This window comes from Rhinatrema bivittatum, chromosome 4 (genome assembly GCF_901001135.1).
Source record: "Rhinatrema bivittatum chromosome 4, aRhiBiv1.1, whole genome shotgun sequence".
NCBI lineage: Eukaryota > Metazoa > Chordata > Amphibia > Gymnophiona > Rhinatrematidae > Rhinatrema > Rhinatrema bivittatum.
In genome coordinates this window covers 225,274,677-225,295,601 of record NC_042618.1, presented here as the reverse complement: position 1 = coordinate 225,295,601, position 20,925 = coordinate 225,274,677, and the positions used below count along the sequence as shown (strand labels likewise).

At 45.2% G+C, this 20,925-nt stretch overlaps 1 protein-coding gene across 2 annotated transcripts in view; it reads left to right on the top strand.

Moving 5' to 3' along the window:
* HIPK2 (homeodomain interacting protein kinase 2) overlaps window positions 1-20,925 on the top strand; it is a 266,524-nt gene that overhangs the window by 189,942 nt on the left and 55,657 nt on the right. For both annotated transcript variants that reach the window (XM_029599773.1, XM_029599772.1), the window contains exons 8-9: window positions 3,902-4,121; window positions 10,139-10,260. In XM_029599773.1, the coding sequence (XP_029455633.1) occupies window positions 3,902-4,121; window positions 10,139-10,260 (342 nt within the window). The remainder of the gene's footprint in view (window positions 1-3,901; window positions 4,122-10,138; window positions 10,261-20,925) is intronic.

The window sequence follows — 20,925 nt, the reverse complement described above, 5'->3', positions numbered from 1 at the left end:
AGATTTGGCAGCTGGGATTCAATGCCAAGAAGTGCAGAGTCGTGCATCTGGGGTGCAGCAATCCAAAAGAGTTGTATGTGATGGGCGCACGGACTGGGAGAGGGACCTTGGTGTGATAGTGTTTGATGATCTGTGACAAGGCAATAGCTAAATCCAGAAGAATGCTGGGCTGCATAGCGAGAGGAATAACCAATAAGAAAAAGGAGGTGATAATGCCCTTGTACAGGTCCTTGGTGAGGCCTCACCTGGAGTACTGCATTCAGTACTGGTGCCCATATCTCAAAAAGGATAAAGTCAGTCTAGAGGCAGTCCAAAGAAGAGTGACCAAAATGATGAGGGATCAGCATTGCAAGACTTATAAGGAGAGGCTGAAGGATCTGAATATGCATACCCTGGAAAAAAAGGAAATATGATACAGACCCTTCAGAGACCGGAAAGGTTTTAATGATGCACAATTGTCAAACCTTTTCCATTGGAAAGAAATCAATAGAACTAGGGGGTCATGAAATGAAACTCCAGGGAGGACAACTCAGACCTAATGTCAGGAAATATTTCTTCACAGAGAGGGTGATGAATGCCTGGAATGCCCTTCCGGAAGAGGTGGTGAAGATGAAAACAGTGAAAGAATTCAAAGGGGCATGGGATAAACACTGTGGATCCCTAAATGCTAGAGGACAGAAATAAAGAAAAGAGTGCGTGGGGGTAACTGGTGGTAACTTGCTGGTGTGGCAGTAGCTACCCTTAGCAAATAAGCCTTTATCCTGTTCTCAACTGCAGTGGGAAAGGAGGAATTGGATTCAGACAGCAGCCAACGAGGGCCTCGACTTTTACGGTTTGTGGAACAAATAAACATGGGGGTAACCTGCCGATGCGGCACTTACTACCTTTAATCACTAAGCCTGATGACTTTGGATGCAACTCCAACACTGCTCTCTCCTTCCACGGCAAGGGTTAAGGGAAATTGGATTCAAACAGTATCTGAGGGCCCTGACCTTTACGGTCTGGGGATAACCTGCGCAGTGCAGCAGATACTGGCATAAGCCTAAGCTTGCTGGACAGACTGGGTGGATCATTTGGTCCTTTTCTGCTGTCATTTCTATGTTGCTGTGTAAAATCTGGGGATACTAGTGTGGATATTCACTTAGCTGAGAGAGATTGGCCGTGATACTAAATATTCTAGACTCTAAATCATTTCCGAAAATCTTTAAGAAATGAATGCCAAACTGGAAATTCTTTGGACAGGGACTATGTGGATATATATGCTGTGGGGGAGGGTGGGGGCTGAGTCACTAGGAGAAAGCTGATCCAGCCCATTTATCTATTCACAGCTCAGAGCTTTCTGGAACATACGGGCCTGTTTTTTTTTTTTTCAGTAGGGAAATTGGAACTACAAACCCCATAATGGAACAACAAGATTGCCACACAGAACTAATAGAGCCTGCCTCCCAGAACGCATGTGCATCTGTGCGTCTACCTGGATTAAAAAGGGGAAAAAAAGTCAGAATCCTCTGGGGCTCCCTGACATGTTCTACAATTTGGTTTGGATAGGACATCAAACACATTTTTCTTCTGAAAGTAGGCTAAAATAATGAGGACTGGACCAGCCCTGCCTTGTGATTTGGGCCTATACAGTTTACTTAGAGAAGGATGGGGTCAGGAGAACTTCCTTATAGTTGTTAGTTAATCTTGGGAATCGTGCAAGTGCCGATTCTAGGAGGATGAGTTACTGTTGATTTGATTGTCTAAAGACATCTGACATGATGGATTCCACTACTTATAATCCTCCATTAAATAAAGCAAAACATCAAATGTTTGGGGGGGGGGGGGGGGGGGTTGCCATTAAAGTGACCACATCAGATTGTCTATTGCTACTAAACTTAGTACAGTGCTGTGTACATTGAGGATGCTTCATACAAGCAATGCAGGATCTTGCATACTGAGAACAGATGCTTCATAAAAAAGTGGTTACCCACAAGAAAAGGTAACAGAATACTCAACACAATGTCACTGACATAGTGAGATACAGGGTTTGAGGACCCTAGTGTACCAGGTACTTCTGATAGTGTGGAATAGACTGTCACTTCACTTAACACTGCAGGATAAAATGAGTGCTCATCAACTAATTTATCTGTTATTATACCTTCTCAGGGTTTAAGCACGTTCCAAGTGTGATCAAGCACTAGGTTTACAGTGCTGCTCCATCTCTTCCTTCACTCCTTCCATCAGCTTTAGTTGATCATGGGAAATGTGAACATAGCAGAAGATAACGGGATTTGGTTATGACTGTTGCATTGATCTGGGAAATGTTCTTTTAATCTGCTGTATTTGAATCCAGGGCTTCCCAAACCTGTCCCAGGTCCCCCACCACCAGCACCACCGCCAGTTGTCATTTCAGGATATCCGCAATGAATATGCAGGAGATAAGTCTGTATTCACTGGAGATCTAGCGTATGCACATTTATCTCCTGCATATTCATTGCGGCTATCCTGAAAAGATGACTGGCTGACTGGAAACCAGGACAGTTTTGGGAAGCCCTGGATTAGTCCTTAACAGGTGCCTGTATTTTCAGTGTGGCATGTTTGAGCCCTGTTTTCCAAAGTCATTTTCCACTGCTGTCTTCAGTTCCAGATTTATCCTCCTGCTCTGCTCATTGTGTTTCGCTCATTATTTTCTGCTGTCTTATCGTTGTTCTTAGTTTATTAATTTGCATTTCCCTATTTTGCACATTGTGTTTCGTGTGCTGAGGTTTGGTAAGCTCCTCCCTTGGTGTTTCTCCCTGGGGAAGTGCTCTTTTTTTTCCCCCTTTCTCTTTTCTGTAAACGTAGATCACGTGGTCACTGATGCATCCAGAGGCTGTGACACGTGGAAAAGGTGCTTAATGTGTCCCTGATTGCAGGGTCACTCACGCCTTTTGTATTGCTCCTCACTTTTCTGAACTTCTGTGACACAAGAATGAAAACAAGAAGGGCAAAAAAATGATCAGTCTTAAATATTTCAGTCCCTTGTCAATTCGTGCGATTTTGCTATTTCCTCCCTCCCTTCTCCTTTCCCTCTCAAGATTTCACACTCCCCCCCCCCCCCCCCCCGCTCTTCCTTCTGTGCTACTTTTACCTTTTCTTCTGGTTTCTCTGCCTGGATTCCATTGTCTTTCCTGAACGCCCTTCGGGTCTCTTTCTGCACTGTCTTCTCTCTTGATCTCCAATGTTCTCGCCTTCTTGTCCTTTGCCTGCTCTCCCACCTCCTGCCTTCCCACCCGATTTCCTCTTTGCATCCTAGTAAACATAAAATAGAAAACTTTCAAAGCTTTCGCCTACAGAACCTTTATCGCTTGGATTTTGAGGGAACGGTAAAGCCCTTCACTAATATCCATTGGTAGATAACTCTACTAGAGATGTGCATTGTGTTTTTTTTGGGGGGTTTTTTTTTCGTTTCGGGCTTCGTTTTCGGGCCCCCGTGGGAAACTTTGCTTTTCCCCGCAGTTCGGGGTTGTTTTTTTGTGGGCCCCCGATTTTCGGGTTGGTGTGCACTAACGGGAGTTACTGCGTGCTAAATCCCATTAGTGCGCGCTAACCCTGAAATATGAATTTTTCCGAAATTTCCGAAATTGTTTTCGGTTTTCATTGCCCCCGAACCATGCCGAATTAGACAATTTCGTTTGAAATTGTCTAATTCGGGAAAAACGAATGCGCATCTCTAAACTCTGCTAGTGATTAGACAGCAGGAGGTACTTATTCCACATAGCTTTCCCATATCTCATTACCTCAGGAATTAGCCTCTGCAACCTGTTTTGCTTTCTTTTATTTTAATTTATGTAAGTTTCCTTGGTTTTGTTTCAGGCTTTGCTTGATTCGGCATACCATCCCCCTCATTTCTGTTGTTTAATTCCCATCATTCCTTTAGGCCACCAACCTGGCTTCCACCTCCACCAGTGCCACACTTTCCCTAACCAATCCCGAAGTCTCCATACTAAACTACCAATCTGCACTCTACCAGCCCTCAGCGGCGTCCATGGCAGCCGTGGCCCAGCGGAGCATGCCCCTGCAGACGGGGACGGCACAGATATGCACGCGGCCTGACCCCTTCCAGCAAGCCCTCATTGTGTGCCCGCCAAGTTTCCAAGGTAAGATGCTCTCCTTCCTCTTTTTCTTTCCAGCGCACCTCTTTTACACGCTGGGAGGACAGAATTCAAAAGCCGGGTAAAATGGCTTAGCTGCAGATGGCCCTCCTCTGCCTGGCTGAAAGTTCATACTGGCTTACAGAGCATGCACACTTTTAGCAGAGCCATGAGCAGGCGCTTCTGGGGACGTGTTCAGGTTGAAGGAGGAAAATAGCATGTGTACGTGACATTTTTCACATGCACGCACGCTATTTTGCCCTCTGCGGCTGCTCCACACAAAATAGCAAGGTATGGCAGCCACTTTTAGCGTGAGCTAAAGAGCAAGCGAAGGTACCAGCAGGCTTTTTGAAAATTGCCCCTTAGATGGTTTTACTTACTGTTAGTGCTGTGGTGCAGAACGGAAGACGAGATTGTTGCAAAGTAAGAATCTGGATGCGGGCTTTTGACAAGAGGTTTAGTGCAAGAGAAAAGAAGGGTTGGTATTTATAACCTAAAGTAATTAGGTTATATTATATTATAAATTGTTACTTGTTCTTGTTTTTTAATCTATTTTTCCATACTGCCCTTGGTTAACCCCCCGCCCAGTTCTTCTTCCCTGTTGATATGTATTTTCAAGCCTTTTGTTAGTATGTGAACCAGTATGATGTCCCCACTAATACCGGTATATAAAAGTTAACCGGTATATAAAAGTTTATAAATAAATAAATAAAGTGCCATAACTGTATGTAGTACTGTATAAATAGGACAAGGAGGAGTTAAACATAAAGGGCCCGATATTCAGCTTCAATTAGCCGGATAAGCAAGACTTATCCGACTATCTCCTGGCTGCTGAATATCCAGTTATATTCAGCAGCTGCTAGATAGCTAGATAAGTCAGTTATCCGCTATCTAGATAGCCGGACTAGTTGTGGGTAGGCAATGGGTGAATCGGGGTGGCGCTACTTAGTCAAATAAATTATCCAGCTAAGTAGCAATATTTGGCCTTAGATGGATAAGATTTATCCGTCTAAGTAGTGATTTATCCGGGGATATACAGCAGCATAGCCGTCCTGCTGAATATCGCATCTAACAGGGTCATTTATCAAATTGCTATAAGGCGTTTTCGCATGCGTGGAAGTGTGTTTGAAGATTAAGGAGCTAATTTTATAACAGCCCACCTACATTATGTGGTAAATGTGTTAGTAAGTTAAACCAATTTTCAAAGCAGATTTATGCACCTAAGTTCCCTTTGAAAAGTATCCCACCGAATCTACCCATGCACACTTACACCTGCTATTATGTGCGTGGAAAGTTTTTAGGAACATTGACACACAGGGGAATTTTCAAAGGAGTTACACATTTAAATGTAACGTGCTATCCTAACAATTTTCAAAATCCAATTACTCGCATTAAGTGCACTTAATGTGGATAAATCCTATGTGCAATTTAATTGCATAAATTGTAGCAATTTTCAAAAGCCTACTTACAAAGGTAAAATGCATTTACACGTGTAAAACCCACTTTTAAGCATGCAAATGCTTTTAAATACCAGGCCCATACTTTTGAAAATACAAAAGCATGTGCATAAGTCTGAAACTCTTCCCAGCTGCTGGGAATGCCTCGGCCCAGTTCGCATCAACTTATGCGCGAACAAGTAATGTGCATGCAAGTTTATCCTCATATCGAGCAGGCAATTTTGCAAAAGGCTGTTCTTTAAGAGGGTAGATTTAGATTTAGCTCACGCCTTTTTGTTGGTAGCGAGCTGCGTTCAGGTACTGTAGGTATCTCCCTGTCCCCAAAGGGCTCACAATCTGAGGGCCTCATTTATGAGCATTTTTTTCCCATAGACAATGGAATGGGAGAAAAGTCTTGGTAAATCAGGCCCTGAATTTGTACCCAAGGTCACAAAGAGCATCAGCCCAGCATGGTTCCATCCACCATGCTTGGCAAAATGGATGGGAGCAGGAGAGGAGTTGGGGGTAATGATTGGTTTGGTTTGGGACATATTAAGGTACTGATTCTCAAAGGTGTTTCCCCTCTTCTGCCTCTATGGGGAAAAGACCTTCCTGAATCAGGCTTTTGCAGAGAAGATGATAGGGAAACGTCATTGGGGAAAAAAGGTAGAATGATGATTGGCTGCTTGCAGCAGAGCTGGGACAAGTTGTGGTCGGCAACATACAAGTGATCTTTGACTCCAGACATTTAGGATAAAAGGATTGAGGGATGCAGAGAAAAAAAGCAGAAGATAGAGTCTGGAAAAACTCCAAGCAAAGGAAGGAGAGGTAGCCAAGGGGAGGAAGTGGCAAGATACTGAAGTAGCAGACGGAGCAGGAAAACCAGTAAAGTGACGCTGCAGAAGCCAGAGGAGGAAGGAATCGTGGAGCATTAACGTAAATGTCCGGGAGACATGAGAAAATGATATTTTTCTAGGGTGGTCCTTCAGGAACGTTTATGATTCTGTTCTGTCACTCTTGTAATTACAGTCCTTGTTTGACTTTCTTGCAGAACTGGTTTCCGACTAGTTTTAAGTGTAATCAGTCATGGTTAATTACAATTGATTTTGCAGCGAAAAGCTGAATTGTAACCAGTTTCCAAAGCTGTCATGTAAGAAAAGAGTGGAAAGGAGATACAAAAGTGACTATTTCTATGTCCAGTCCCTGCTTCTCCCGCTGATCCTTGCTGTGGCGCTGGGCACTATGGTCAAAGCAACTCCGAACCACAAAGGTGTGGGGGGGGGGGGGGGGGGGGCCATAGCACAGGATGTAGAAAGTGCAGCCTGGGCGTTTTGTAAGTACGTTATCTTGTCGCTGATTTTCAAAGGGGTGACCACCCTACAGCGGCGGACTCGCGATGTCGGACCGGCCCGGGTATTCGCCGCCCAGGACACGTCGCGTGGTCTGCCGAGCGCAGCTCTGTCACGGCCGCGCACGGCAGACCACGTGACTGGAGCGATCGGCCCCCCGGGGGATGCCTGATCCCCCGATAGGCCAATCCGCCCCTGCCACCCTAACAGTTTCCCTTGAAAATTGCCTACAAGGTACGTATGTACAATGTGCCTGCCCACGATTGCACCTGTTTCTGTGGGCAGCCAATCGGGGGTAACGCCAGTGCTTAATCTGTAGACAGAAAGCAGGGGAGTGGGGAAGGGGAGGTGGAGCGGGGGAAGCAGAGCCAGGGCTGGGGGTGATCTGTGTGAGAGGGAGTGAACAGGACCGGGTGTGACTTCTCTCCTAACACTCTCTCTCTCACACACAGACACTCTCTCTCTCTCTCTCTCTCACACACACACATATGAACCATACGTTCACATTCTTCCTTATCCTCGTGATCTTCCATCCCCAGCCCTCAGCAGTGCTTAACCCTCCCCCCCCCCTCCAGCCATTCTTCACCCACCAGTGCTCAGTAAGTACTGGTGGGCAAAACACAACTGGGGGTTGTGGATGGAAGGTCACTGAGGTAAGAAAGAGGAGGATAGTAGAGAGAATGTGCCCTGCTCATCCTGGTTCTCCATCCCAAGCTCCCCCCCCCCCCCCCTCTTTTGATTCACCCAGTGGTCCTCTTCCCCCAATGGTCCTAGAGCTCTCAAGTCTCATCCCCAATCCCTGGTGGTCCTCAAACCCCTCCCCACTCCTTTGATAGTCAATAATTCCCCCTCCCTCCTCTCCAGCTTCTCCCTTCCTTGTCCAGTAAGGCCCAGACCCTCTTTGAGCTGCAATTAGCTGGCTAATCCTCTGCCCTGCCAGTCTGGCATGCATTACCTACTCTCCTCAGCCTCTTCATACAGGATGGGGGAAGGGTCTGGAATTCAAAAGCATAGCCTGCTCTTTGCCTCCTTTTGGGGAGGAAAGAAGGGAGCAGCACCACCTCACTCACTCTCTCCTTTCTCCTTCCCCTCACCACACTCCCTCCTGTCCCTTTCTCTTTCCTCATTAACTCTTTCCTCACCGCCTCAATTGCCTCACTCAGCTGACTGCCCTCCGCATTCTGATCATCTCACTCACAACTCACAGTCCCTTTGATCCTCTCTCTCTCTCATTCGCCACAATACCTTCCATCCCCTCATTCACTCTCCCCCAGCACAACCCACAGCTCTCCCAGTCCCCTTACTCACACTTTTGCCCTCCACGTCCCCTCAATCACTTGTTTTTTCCTCCTCCTCCCCTTCCCTCTCCTCTGATCTCCTTACTAACTGTCTTCATCCCCACATCCCCTCACTCTCTTATCTCTTCCCTCTCCCCCTCCCCTAATGTGGGCACCAGTGACAGAAGTGGCAGGGCCTAAGAAACCGGTGAGGGTAAAGAGCAACAGGGCCAAGAACTAGACACGCCAAGCAGTGGGATAACAGATATTCACCTCGTGTCTCTTCATCCTTGGCCATTCTCCCTCATGGCCTCCTCAATTATGCCTGGAAACCATGCAAAAATCAAAGCCATGTGGCTGCTTCCATCTCAGGGTATGCAGTGCCTTGCTTTGGGGAGTGTGTGTGTGTGTGGGCTTGGACCAGAAATGATCTGTGCCACCAACAGCTCTGCTCCGTTTCCACAGGGGAGCACCAGCTCTACTCCGCCTCCTAGGGTCCTGGGAAAAGGTTGTTCTTCCAGAAATTAAGCCCTGGGTAACAGACACAAAAAGGAGGTTGAATCAGCACAAGTTTGAAATTTGTAGCTGGAGTGCTAACTATCAAGGCCAGGGTTGAAGCCCGGACGACTGGCACTGCTGCTCATGAGTTTCAGACTTGTCTAATTCAGCCCCCACTTTTTGTGTCTGTTCTTTGCTCTGCAGTGCCTGCTTCAGTATCGCCCCTTTACCCTTTTGTTCTAGGTAGAACAGTAGCGGAGGGAAGATCAACAGGAAGGGGAGGAGCTGGATTAGCGATCAGACTGGGCTGTTCTCTGCTCTGGGCTCACCCCCTCCCCTCTTTTCCCCTGCAGGCTGCCCTGGATGCAGAATACCCCTGCTGCTTTGCCTTTTAAGTTTTGAAAAGAAGTAGCTGAACTGCTTTTCAAGCCGTCCCTCCCCCCCCCCCCCCAAAAATGAAGTCCTGGGCAAAACACATGTACATTTAAAAATCCAAATGCATACACACTACTTACCCTCCCCTCATGACCTACTGCCTTCTTTTTAATCCGGCTAAAAGTTTGCACACTGTGGAAGCCTGCACTTACCTTTAGCCACTCCAGCTGGGTGAGGCTGGGGAGGGAGACAGTTTTCAGCCAGGGCAATCGAAATTGCTTTAGAAAAAGTGTCATCCATATATGAATCCGCCTCTGGAGTGGATTGTCAGCAAGTGATTTCTATGCAAGGGCAGATTTAGATTCGGTAGCAACCGTCAAACCTTAAGTCACAGGAGATGGAGTCACTAACTGAATGGTGCCAGAGCTGGGATTAAAACTCCATATCCTGATTCTTGTTCCTCCTTTTTTTCCCCCCTAGTCATTGTTTGCCCCTTTGCTGTTGTTGATTTCCATATTTGTATAGCCTTTTGCATAAACGGTGTGTCTGTATACCATTTCTTTATCTGTGTATTGCCAGAATACAACCAGGTTTGTTTTGGTTTTTTTTTTATATCCTCTCCCCAACGACCCAATAATAGCTACACTTGGGTAAACCAAACTTCCTCTGCTGACCATAGGCTGGAAAGGAAGCCTTCCTTGAAGATGAACCGCTGATGTCCTCTCTTGTCACTTAAGAGTCGAATACTGTAATTCACAGTCATCAGTGCTCCACCATGAGGCCCGAGAGCATCACTTCTATGCTCATGCAGAGGGGTTGAGTTAGCACAGGTTTTAAACTTATGAGCAGTAGTTCCAGTTCTCAAGGCTTCAATCTTTATTTTGCTCAGTTCTTTTTGGACAACAGATTGCAGAACCTATGTCTGCCTGGTCGTGAAGTCATCCCATCAAGTTGATTTTACAGTGCATCTTGTATAATCCATGGGTGGTGACCTGTGCAATAAATTTTACTGCTCCCTTATTCAGAGAAAGTTATTTGGGATTTTTCTGGTGCTGCTAATGGAGTTTCTCATCCCCTGTCTGAACTAGGATTGCAAGCCTCCCCTTCGAAGCACACAGGATACTCAGTACGGATGGAGAATGCAGTTCCCATTGTCACCCAGGCCCCTGGGGCACCGGCTCTGCAGATCCAGCCTGGACTCCTCACTCAGGTACAGCTATTCCTGCATCTTTCCTTAGTAATGCTAGAATCACATTCCCACTAGGTTTTTGCAAGGCAGGAGAAAAAGTGTGCATTCCTTTTTCTGAATATCTGGCTCTCTTTGGGGCATCCATCCCCAGTGGTTGATTGACTACCTGTGTATCATCCCAAAACTTGTCTCATTTTTAGAGAATAATTTCCAACTTCTTCTGAGTTAGAAATCAAAGGAAATCTTTTCTTCTGATCACGTGCCTGTTGATGTAAAGGAATATTTTATTCCAATGTCTGTAACTGTTGGCTACAATGGCCATGGTGTCATATTTTTTAAACCTGGTAGTTCCTACTTTCTCTGTTTTCTTCCAGCTCATTCAGAACCAGTGCTGGGATTCTGGTACCATGAGCCTTCATTCACAAATATCCATGGATTTTCCTCTGTTGTGAATAGACACACCCTCCCACTGGTCCTAGTCTGTTCATTGCATCAGTGATCCTGAAGCTGGGAGCCATGCACCAGGGCTGTATTATGGGCTTTAAATTCAGCCACCAAGTGTTGCCTTTAGCCAGGGATGGCCAATTGCGGTTCTCGAGAGCCACAGACGGGCCAGGGTTTCAGGCTATCCACAATGAATATGCATGAGAGAGATTTGCATACAAAGGAGGCAGTGGATGCAAAGTTCTCTCATGCATGGTCATTGTGGCTCTCCTGAAAACCTGGCCTGTTTGTGGCTCTCCAGGACTGGAGTTGGCCACCCCTTGCCTTTAACAATGACCATGATTGGCCCCTTACCCTGTGTCTATGGATACTGCCTCTACACAGCACTGCCACTGAGCTCTCAGGCCGGTTTGGTCTCTTATCTATTTAACTTCCATTCTGTAGCTGATAAAATACTTAGGGCAGTTGAAAAAGGGACTTAGATCCAGGAAGAGCTTTTACAATGAGAGTGTCAAATCACCTGTAGGCAGAAAACGTACAGCAAGACTCTTTTTGAGCCTCCACTAAACTCAAGTGAAGCAGCAAAATTGTAGGAGGTCCTGTAGGGTTTCATAAATGAAAACTTATTCCTTGTTCTTTTTGCATGTGTAAAAAAAAATTAGGGATTTTTAAAAAAAATTGTAGCTCTTTAATGAAACTGTGCCTGAAGCATTCAAACTTCACCAGCAAGCTGCCAGCAGAAGGGAGAACTACCGTGCACAGGGAGTCCTCCAGGCACGATGTGATTATCAGTTAAGCCGCAGAGGTAGGGAATCATGGCATGAGGTGGGGGTCCCATGTTCTGCAGGGCGGGGAGCAGGAATTCACCTCACTTTAGGTGAGAACTTCGGCAGGACTTATCCGGGTAGGTAGTTTACTCCCCTAAAGTGGCCTGGGTGAAATTTAGCCAGGAGGGGGAAAGGAGGGGTAATGTTCAAATACAAGGGTTTTGTTCCGGCATCTGAAAAGTTACCCGGACAAAACCTTTTGAAAATGGACCTCTGTATGTAAAGAAAAATGCTTGAATGATCTCATATAAATATGTATGTTTGTATCTCCTGCTTTTTCGAGCTCTCTGGATAAAATAATGTACAGATAGATAGTTTATTAGTTTCTAGTTTATTATTTTTTATATACCGACATTTCGGGGTTCCGTCATATCGCTTAACAATAAATAAACTTTAAAAATAATAAAATCACAATAAAAAAAACACAGCTAAACAATTAATACTAAAATCGGAACAACATCAGTTTCAACAATATGAATAAAATTTAAAATTCAATAAAATACATAAATAGACTAAGATGAAACTACATTAATATACACTAGCATCATCGTAAAATGAACATTTACATTCTAGATAAAACGAAACATTAAAGTTCTAGCTGCTATCCAAGTAAGCACATTTGAAAAGCCAGGTTTTTAACTCTGCTTTAAAATGTTTTAATATCGTCCTGGAGTCTCAATTCTACTGGTAAGGAGTTCCACAGTTTCGGGCCTGCGACTGATACCGCTCGTTCTCTGACTTCGGTCAGATAGATGTATGTAAGCCTTTACTTGCATGTTAGTACAACAGTCATCTTCTTTTACTTTCGGACCTGGCAGTTTCCTCCCTTCTCTTTTTCCCTTGAAGCCCACTTGGAACTCAGGGCTGGGATCTGATGCCATGAATCTTCATTCCTAATTACTGAGGGATTCTCAGCCCATATTTTATATCTTTGCCCACCTCGCCTTGCCTGATCATTGCAGTGATGGGCCTTGGCTGGAGGGGGGGGGGGGGGGGCACACACCAGGGCTCCTTCCGCAACCCTGGAATCATGGTCCCTAAATCTGGCCGGCAGGGGTCGCCATTGCACGACGACTGAGATCCAATTCTCTTCTGTGGGCTGTGAACGCTGCCTCCGCAAGCATCCCCAGCTCCAGCCGACCCAGGGAGCAGAAGACCTGAGTTGGGAATCGAGCTCGGGTCACTCCAGTTGGCAGTGTGCAACCCTAAGCCATCAGGCTGGTCCCAGCTAGTCTTGTTCTGTTGTTTTACCCTGTGCTGAGTCCTGCTTTTGTCAGATTCCTAGCGGATATTTACCTGTTGGTGAAAGCTGACTTGGACTTTGATTGACCAGTTCTCTTTTGCCAGCTCCTAACTCCCTCCCTCTATGGGCCTGGTCCAATAAGGAGGATTCAAAAGACTGCACAGTTTTATCCACAGTTGCACGCAGGAGATTTTTGTGTGTGTGTGTGTGTAAATGTTACTCCCAATGCAGCAAGGAGTTTTGTGCACAAAAAAATGTGCTTGCAAAAGTTTGAAACCTGTTTAATGCCCTTGCATGGAAATCTCTTTCTGTTGAAGGCATTACCTATTAGGGATGTGAATCGAGTGCCTGGTCGTTCCCGCTTTCGGGTTCGTCTGGCCGCGGGAAAACGAGATTTTCCCGCGGATTGACGTTTTGGGTTTTTTTCGTGAAAAAACGGTTTTCGGCTTAGTGTGTGCTAATGCCCTTTAGCACGCACTAACAAAAAATAGCAAAAAGTAACAAAAAATTTTTTTGCTTCATTTTTTTGAAGGGGTTAATAAACATGTGGATACAGGTGAACCAGTAGATGTAGTGTATTTGGATTTTCAGAAGGCGTTTGACAAAGTCCCTCATGAGAGGCTTCTACGAAAACTAAAAAGTCATCGGATTGGAGGCGATGTCCTTTCGTGGATTACAACCTGGTTAAAAGACAGGAAACAGAGAGTAGGATTAAATGGTCAATTTTCTCAGTGGAAAAGGGTAAACAGTGGAGTGCCTCAGGGATCTGTACTTGGACCGGTGTTTTTCATATATATATATATATATGAGATCTGGAAAGGAATACGACGAGTGAGGTTATCAAATTTGCAGATGATACAAAATTATTCAGAGTAGTTAAATCACAAGTGGACTGTGATACATTACAGGAGGACCTTGCAAGACTGGAAGATTGGGCATCCAAATGGCAGATGAAATTTAATGTGGACAAGTGCAAGGTATTGCATATAGGGAAAAATAACCCTTGCTGTAGTTACACGATGTTAGGTTCCATATTAGGAGCTACCACCCAGGAAAAAGATCTAGGCATCATAGTGCTTTAAAATTGTCGGCTCAGTGTGCTGCAGCAGTCAAAAAAGCAAACAGAATGTTAGGAATTATTAGGAAGGGAATGGTTAATAGAATGGAAAATGTCATAATGCCTCTATATCGCTCCGTGGTGAGACTGCACCTTGAATACTGTGTACAATTCTGGTCGCCGCATCTCAAAAAAGATATAGTTGCGATGGAGAAGGTACAGAGAAGGGCAACCAAAATGATAAAGGGGATGGAACAGCTCCCCTATGAGGAAAGGCTGAAGGGGTTAGGGCTGTTCAGCTTGGAGAAGAGACGGCTGAGGGGGGATATGATAGAGGTCTTTAAGATCATGAGAGGTCTTGAACGAGTAGATGTGACTCAGTTATTTACACTTTCGAATAATAGAAGGACTAGGGGGCATTCCATGAAGTTAGCAAGTAGCACATTTAAGACTAATCGGAGAAAATTCTTTTTCACTTAACGCACAATAAAGCTCTGGAGTTTGTTGCCAGAGGATGTGGTTAGTGCAGTTAATGTAGCTGGGTTAAAAAAAGGTTTGGATAAGTTCTTGGAGGAGAAGTGCATTAACGGCTATTAATCAAGTTTACTTAGGGAATAGCCACTGCTATTAATTGCATCAGTAGCATGGGATCTTATTAGTGTTTGGGTAATTGCCAGGTTCTTGTGGCCTGGTTTGGCCTCTGTTGGAAACAGGATGCTGGGCTTGATGGACCCTTGATCTGACGGGAGTTAGTGCACACTAACCCAAAAAACGATTTTCACGAAAATTCAGGGGGAAAAGTGTTTGTTTCTTGTTTTAACTGATATATAACAAATTAAGAAATATCGTACGATATTTCAGTTCATTATAAAAATGATTCACATCCCTATTACCTATTACCGCCCCCCATCTCTAGTTTTCTTAGTGCTAGAAACTTTGCTCCTAGTAGGTGGTGGATGAGTTTCCAGCATTTTTGTCAGTCTATGAGTAGAACCCGGAGTTAGGGCTCAGAGAACTTATTTACATGCAGGAATTTAATTTAAGCATACAACAACTGTTTTCTGCGCTAAAAGAATTTTTGTGCACCCAAATCATGTTTTGGGCACCTAAAAGTCTTTTAGATGCACAAAACATGAGTTTTGTGTGCATAAAACACACCTGAGAGACTCCCTTGTCCATCCGAGTTAAAATGTGCAAACGTGTGATCAACCTATGTTGGCCGAGCATGTTAAGTCGGGTTTGTGTGCACGTTTTCCAGTCAGCGCACTGTTGTGTGCACCTGATGTATTAGCATACCATTAACTTACTGCATCAGAAGTTAAACGTTTATTTTTTTTTTTAACCTGCGTGGTAAGAAACTGCACATTGAGTTTCAGCGCAAGGTTTTAACCCACTCCTTATTACATCAAGCCCTATGTTGTGTGTTGTGTGCCCTCTGTAAACTTTTAAACCAGCCTGTTAAAAAATTGAGAGGACCAACCTGTTTTTCTTCCTCGGAAAAGAAGACAGGAGGGTCACAAAATGCCTTGGATGGCTTTAAAAAAAAAAAAGAGGCGTGGATTTATGTCCTTTTCTTTTTTTTTTGTAATTAACATTTTTATTGTGGAAAATTGCATACAAACAATTTTACTAAATGTCCTTTGCTGACCTGGAGTCAGATGACTGCTGGAGCGTCCTTCTTCCCTCCCCAGAACACAGACTAGAAACTGCTTATTACCAGATGGATGCAGGCCCTCAGGGACAGGCTGAGCCACTCCTGGCTTTATATTATTTTAGCAATCAAATCTATTGAAGTGAAGCTCCAGTTTCTCTGAGAAACTCAAGGCTGCACATTCAGATTGACAAGACCTTTTTTTTTTTTTTATTTGCCAAGTAAAATGTCTTGGGTTATGGGGTCAGGCTAAATTTGCCTTTGAAATTTGTCCACAGATGCAAAGGGTTGCCAGCTAGCTCCAGATTTTCAGGACAGGTCTTTCCAGTTCAGGTTTTTAGCCCATTGCATGCAGGGATTTGTAGTCTTGCTTTTCTAAGGAACGGCAGTAGGGAAGTCTGAACTACAAGTCTCTGCATGCTATGGGGTAAAACCAGGACCGGATCAACCCATACTGAAAATCTTGAGCAAGTTGCAACCCTTCACACAGGCTTTGCACCTACATTTTCTGCAGGGCGTGTTATAAAATCCGGGGTCGGCGCACGCAAGGGGGTGCACATTTGTGCACCTTGCGCGTGCCGAGCCCTAAGGGAGTCCCGATGGCTTTCCCTGTTCCCTCCGAGGCCGATCCAAAATCGGAGTGGCCTCGGAGGGAACTTTCCTTCCACCCCACCCCCCCAATCTTTGTTTGGCAAGTTGCGCCTGCCGGCCGAGTGCCAGCACACAATCCCCCCGGCTTAGAGGCCCTACGGAGGCCTCTGGCCCCGCCCCTTTTCAAGCCCCGGGACATATGCGTATCCCGGGGCTTGCACGCGTCGCCGGGCCTATGCAAAATAGGCTCGGCACGCGTAGGGCTTTTAAAATCTGCCCCCATAGATTTAAAAATCCAACCCGCGTGCCTTATTTTCTGATCCTGTCTAAAATAACTTCCCCTTTCCTCCCCAGGAACTCGTCCCCTCAGGCCGGCTAGAAGCACGTGCGCTATGGAACACCATACGTACGTGTAGCTGGGTGGAGTGAGGCTGAATTTCCCCTGGGTAAATCACTCGGGGAAATTGCCCTCCTAAATTGAAGAAACAAAATACTCCCATCTCATTGTACCACCTGCCATGGTCTGTTTTCGAGAACCAATTCAGAATGTTTGATTTCTGCCTACAAATTGAGGCTTCCTTCTTCCTCCTAGACGGAGAAGAGCAAATCACAACGGAGGAACAATGGGCAAGTTTTGCTTTACGTGCATCTACAGGTTGCCCGTAGAGATGCCCACGAGTAAAAATGCTAGAGTCACCCACTGCCACTTGTGGCATTTTCACCGTGGTGTTTGCTGCATCTTGAACCTGCGAATCGAGCGACGAGTGACCAGTTTTCTCTGAGGCAGGCGAAAGTTGAGGTCAGCAACCCAATGGCTAAGAAGTCCTCAGACTTGGCAATGTTATGAAAGATCTGAAGACTGATTCATAAAACTCCAAGGTCCGTGGGATGCTGAGCTCTGAACTTGTTTTATTGTCTGGATATCATTCTGGACACAACTGAGTCATGTTGACATGTAAAAACAAATGAGAATGTATTTTTTTCTGTCACTAAAAAAGTATGTATTTTTTAAACTAACAATGAAAAATGGAAGTAAAGTGTTTGTGTATATCTATGTGTATATCTTTATCTTTATTTATATATACATGTATGTTTGTGTATTTTAGCTTGCATGAATTCCCCAGAAATCTATGATAAAAATTCAGTAAATATTGATTTTGTGGATCTCACAATTATAAAGTATCAGTTGCTTTAAAAAAAAAAACCCAAACCCTCTGCTTTGGTTGAACAATAGGATTGCTCTGGAATGTTCCACATTGCATGATCAGCTGAAAAGAAAGTGTCATGTGGAGAGCTATTGTGAGGCAAGAAAGAGCAGTCCAAGGTCCCCGGGCGGCCATTTGCACTGCTTTACTGCTATCATACTTGGGTCTGAGAACGAGTTATTGATATGATGGTATTATTCTTTTGGGGATTTTGGTCTGTTAGTTTATCTCCAGTTGTGAAAGCTTTTCCTGCTCTGTCAGAGAGAGCCTGGAATGCGCTGAATAGCTTCAGGTCTCTCTCGTTCTTCAGCGCAAAATACAACTTTAGCGGTCCCACACATGCAGGACCTCTTCCCATGATCGCTAACCACACTTGCCCATGAGACAGTGGAGTCAGAAATGGTTACTAGCTCTTTCCCTCTTGCAAAGAAGAGTCTGGTGCCTGAGGCCAGCGCTTCCCACAAGATGCTGCACAGCCAGTTCTCCTTAGTCCTAACCTCCAGTGTGGCTTCATGTTCTGGTCCTGTGCTCTGCACATCTCCAGCAGTGAATCTTAATACTCTTTGTTGTTTACTAATGAATGCATTCATTCATTCAGTGTTGGGCCAACCTGGCAGCTCAGTGGCAGTGCTGGGCACTGCCAGGCGAAATGTCTCTGGTTCAATCCCTGAGTTAAGTCTTCTGTACCCTGGGTCGGCTGAGCCCGGGGATGCCATGGAGGTAGCAATCAGAGCCCCCAGAGGGCTGGGGGTGGGAGGGGGAGGTAAGGAGATGTATTCATCACTCAGTGGTGATACCTAGTGGCTGGATTCAGGGCCCATGATTGCAGGGTTTCAGAAGAAACCTTGGTGCATGGCCCCCGGCCCAGGATGTCGCTGCAATGAGCAGAATAGGTACATTGAGAGGGAGGAAAATCCCTGGGTAGATGTGAATGAAGGCTTATGGCACCAGATCCCAGCCCTGGTTCCGACAGTGGTAGAGACTCATAGGAACAATAAGAGATGGCCAGGTCAATAAAAAAGAGAGATTTATATCTTTAAATGTTTGTGAAAGATGGTAGGATTGACAGCACTGGCAGCTAAAGTGCTGAAGGATTCTGATAATGATAAGGTAGTTTTTTATGGAAAGGCAGTTTCGTATCCATGCGTATTCAGCTCTTTGTCCCTGTACTGAGGCTTCCATATCGGCTGTGGATCAGCTGCATCTCATTGTAGAACCCCAGTCGTTGTCTGTAACCCGCTTTGAATGCCCTGGCTTGAAAATCGTGTCATAAATAAACAGTGATGATAGGATGAAGATGGTGACTCTCATTACGATGTACCTGCTTGCCTACTGGGAAATTGCATGAGTCACCAAATGAAAATCAGACAACACCAGTTTTTTGTCCCTATGAGCCTAAAGTAAATTGCGAAGTTCTGGATGTTTTGCCAGTCCATTCAGCTTGCTGCATACTTTGCTATTTTAATACCAGGCTTCTCTAGCTGCTGCTTCTTATGCCAAACTGCAGTGGCATTTCTGAGATACTAGCAGATTTACTAAAGCATAGTATATTGGTACCAGGCATACCAGGAACGGGACTGCCACAGGGAACTAGAAGATGATTGAGATCCAAGTGTTCAAGCCTTTATTCCTTCTACATACTGGTAGACTATGATGCCACTGGATTCATTGCATTAAGATGCCTAAATTGTGGAAGTCGATTGTACTATTAGATATTCAAGGGGTTAAAGGGTCACTTAGAGAAGATAATTTAGTCTTTCCGTGATAGCCTTAATTCTTTGCTTCAGTGTTTACTGAGGAGGATGTTGGGGAGATACCCGTTCCAGGATGGTTTTCAAGAGTGACAATTCAGATGAACTGACCCAAATCACGGTGAACCTGGAAGAAGTAGTAGGCCAGATTGACAAACTGAACAGTAGTAAATCACCTGGACCGGATGGTATACATCCCAGGGTTCTGAAAAAGCTCAAAAATGAAATTTCAGACTTATTGTAAGTAATTTGTAACCTATCATTAAAATCTGTTGTACCTGAAGACTGGAAGATGGCCAGTGTAACCCCAGTATATAAAAAGGACTCCAGAGGTGATCTGGGAAAATCTAGACCGGTGAGCCTGACTTCAGTGCCGGGAAAAAACGTGGAAACTATTATAAAGAATAAAATCACAGAACATGTGGATAGACATGATTTAATGGGACACAGCCAGCATGGATTTACCCAAGGGAAGTCTTACCCACAAATCTGCTACATTTTTTGAAGGGGTGAATGTGGATAAAGCTGAACAGATAGATGTGGTGTATTTGGATTTTCAGAAGGCGTTTAACAGAGTCCCTCATGAGAGGCTTCTAAGAAAACTAAAAAGTCATGGGTTAGGAGGAGATATTCTTTTGTAGATTGCAAACTGAGTAAAAGACAGGAAACAGAGAGTAAGATTAAATGGAAAAAGGTAAACAGAGGAAAAGGGTAAACAGTGGAGTGCTTCAGGGATCTGTACGTAGACTGGTATTTCTTTATAAATGATCTGGAAAGGGGTACGATGAGTGAGGTGATCAGATTTGCAGATGACACAAAATTATTCAGAGTAGTTAAAGCAAATTGTGTTAAATTGCAGGAGGACCTTGTGAGACTGGAAGATTGGGTGTCCGTACGGCAGATGAAATATAATGTGGACAAGTGCATACAGGGAAAAATAGTCCATGCTGTAGTTATACAATGTTAGGTTACATTTTAGAATTTACCACCCAGGCAAAAGATCTGGGCATCATAGTTGATATTACATTGAAATAATCAGCTCAGTGTGCTGTGGCTGTCAAAAAAAGCAAACAGAAAGTTAGAAATTATTAGGGAGGGAATGGCAAATAAAACAGGATGTCATAATGCCTCTATAACGCTCAATGGTTAGACTGCACCTTGAATACTATGTGCAGTTCTGGTTCCTGCATCTCAAAAAAGATACAATTGCACTGGAGAAAGTACAGAGAAGGGCAACCAAAATGAAAAAGGTCATGGAATGGCTCCCCTATGAGGAAAGACTAAAGAGGTTAGGGCTGGTCAGCTTGGAGAAGAGAAGGCTGAGGGGGGATATGATAGAGGTCTACAAAATCATGAAAAGACTTGAACCAGTAAGTGTGAATGTCATGAATTGCGCTGCCCGCGAGTTTCCCCCACGAGCAGGCCACTTACCCTCGCTGCCTTTCTTCACTGATGCGGCAGGACGCCGCCGTCGGCCTACCCACGTGGCCCAGAGGCCGCCCCTGCTCCACCTTGTCTTCCGCGGCCGGAGCCGTAGCCTTCCTTGAGGCTGGGACCGCCCCTGACGCTGATTTCCTCTTCGCGGCGTTCAGGCCGCAGCCCTGGGCTGGAATAGCGGCTGGAGCCGCCCCCGGGGCCGCTGCCGACGTTGGAGCCTGCGCCCAGGCTCAGCCCTGCCTCTATTCACGCTCCTACGCGACTACGTCGCTGTCCGCGGTCCTGCACAGCTCCTGCTCTCCTTCTAGGCACGCGGCCGCGTCTTCTTGCAAGATTTAAAGGGCCAGACACAGGAAGTGTCTGGGCCCCACCTTGATGACTGTTTCTTGTATCAGCCCTATAAAGGGCTGCTCCGAAAGTTGTCCAGGCTTTGCATCATTGTCATGAGTCTTCGCTCTGGAGGCTCCAGCCTGCCAGAGC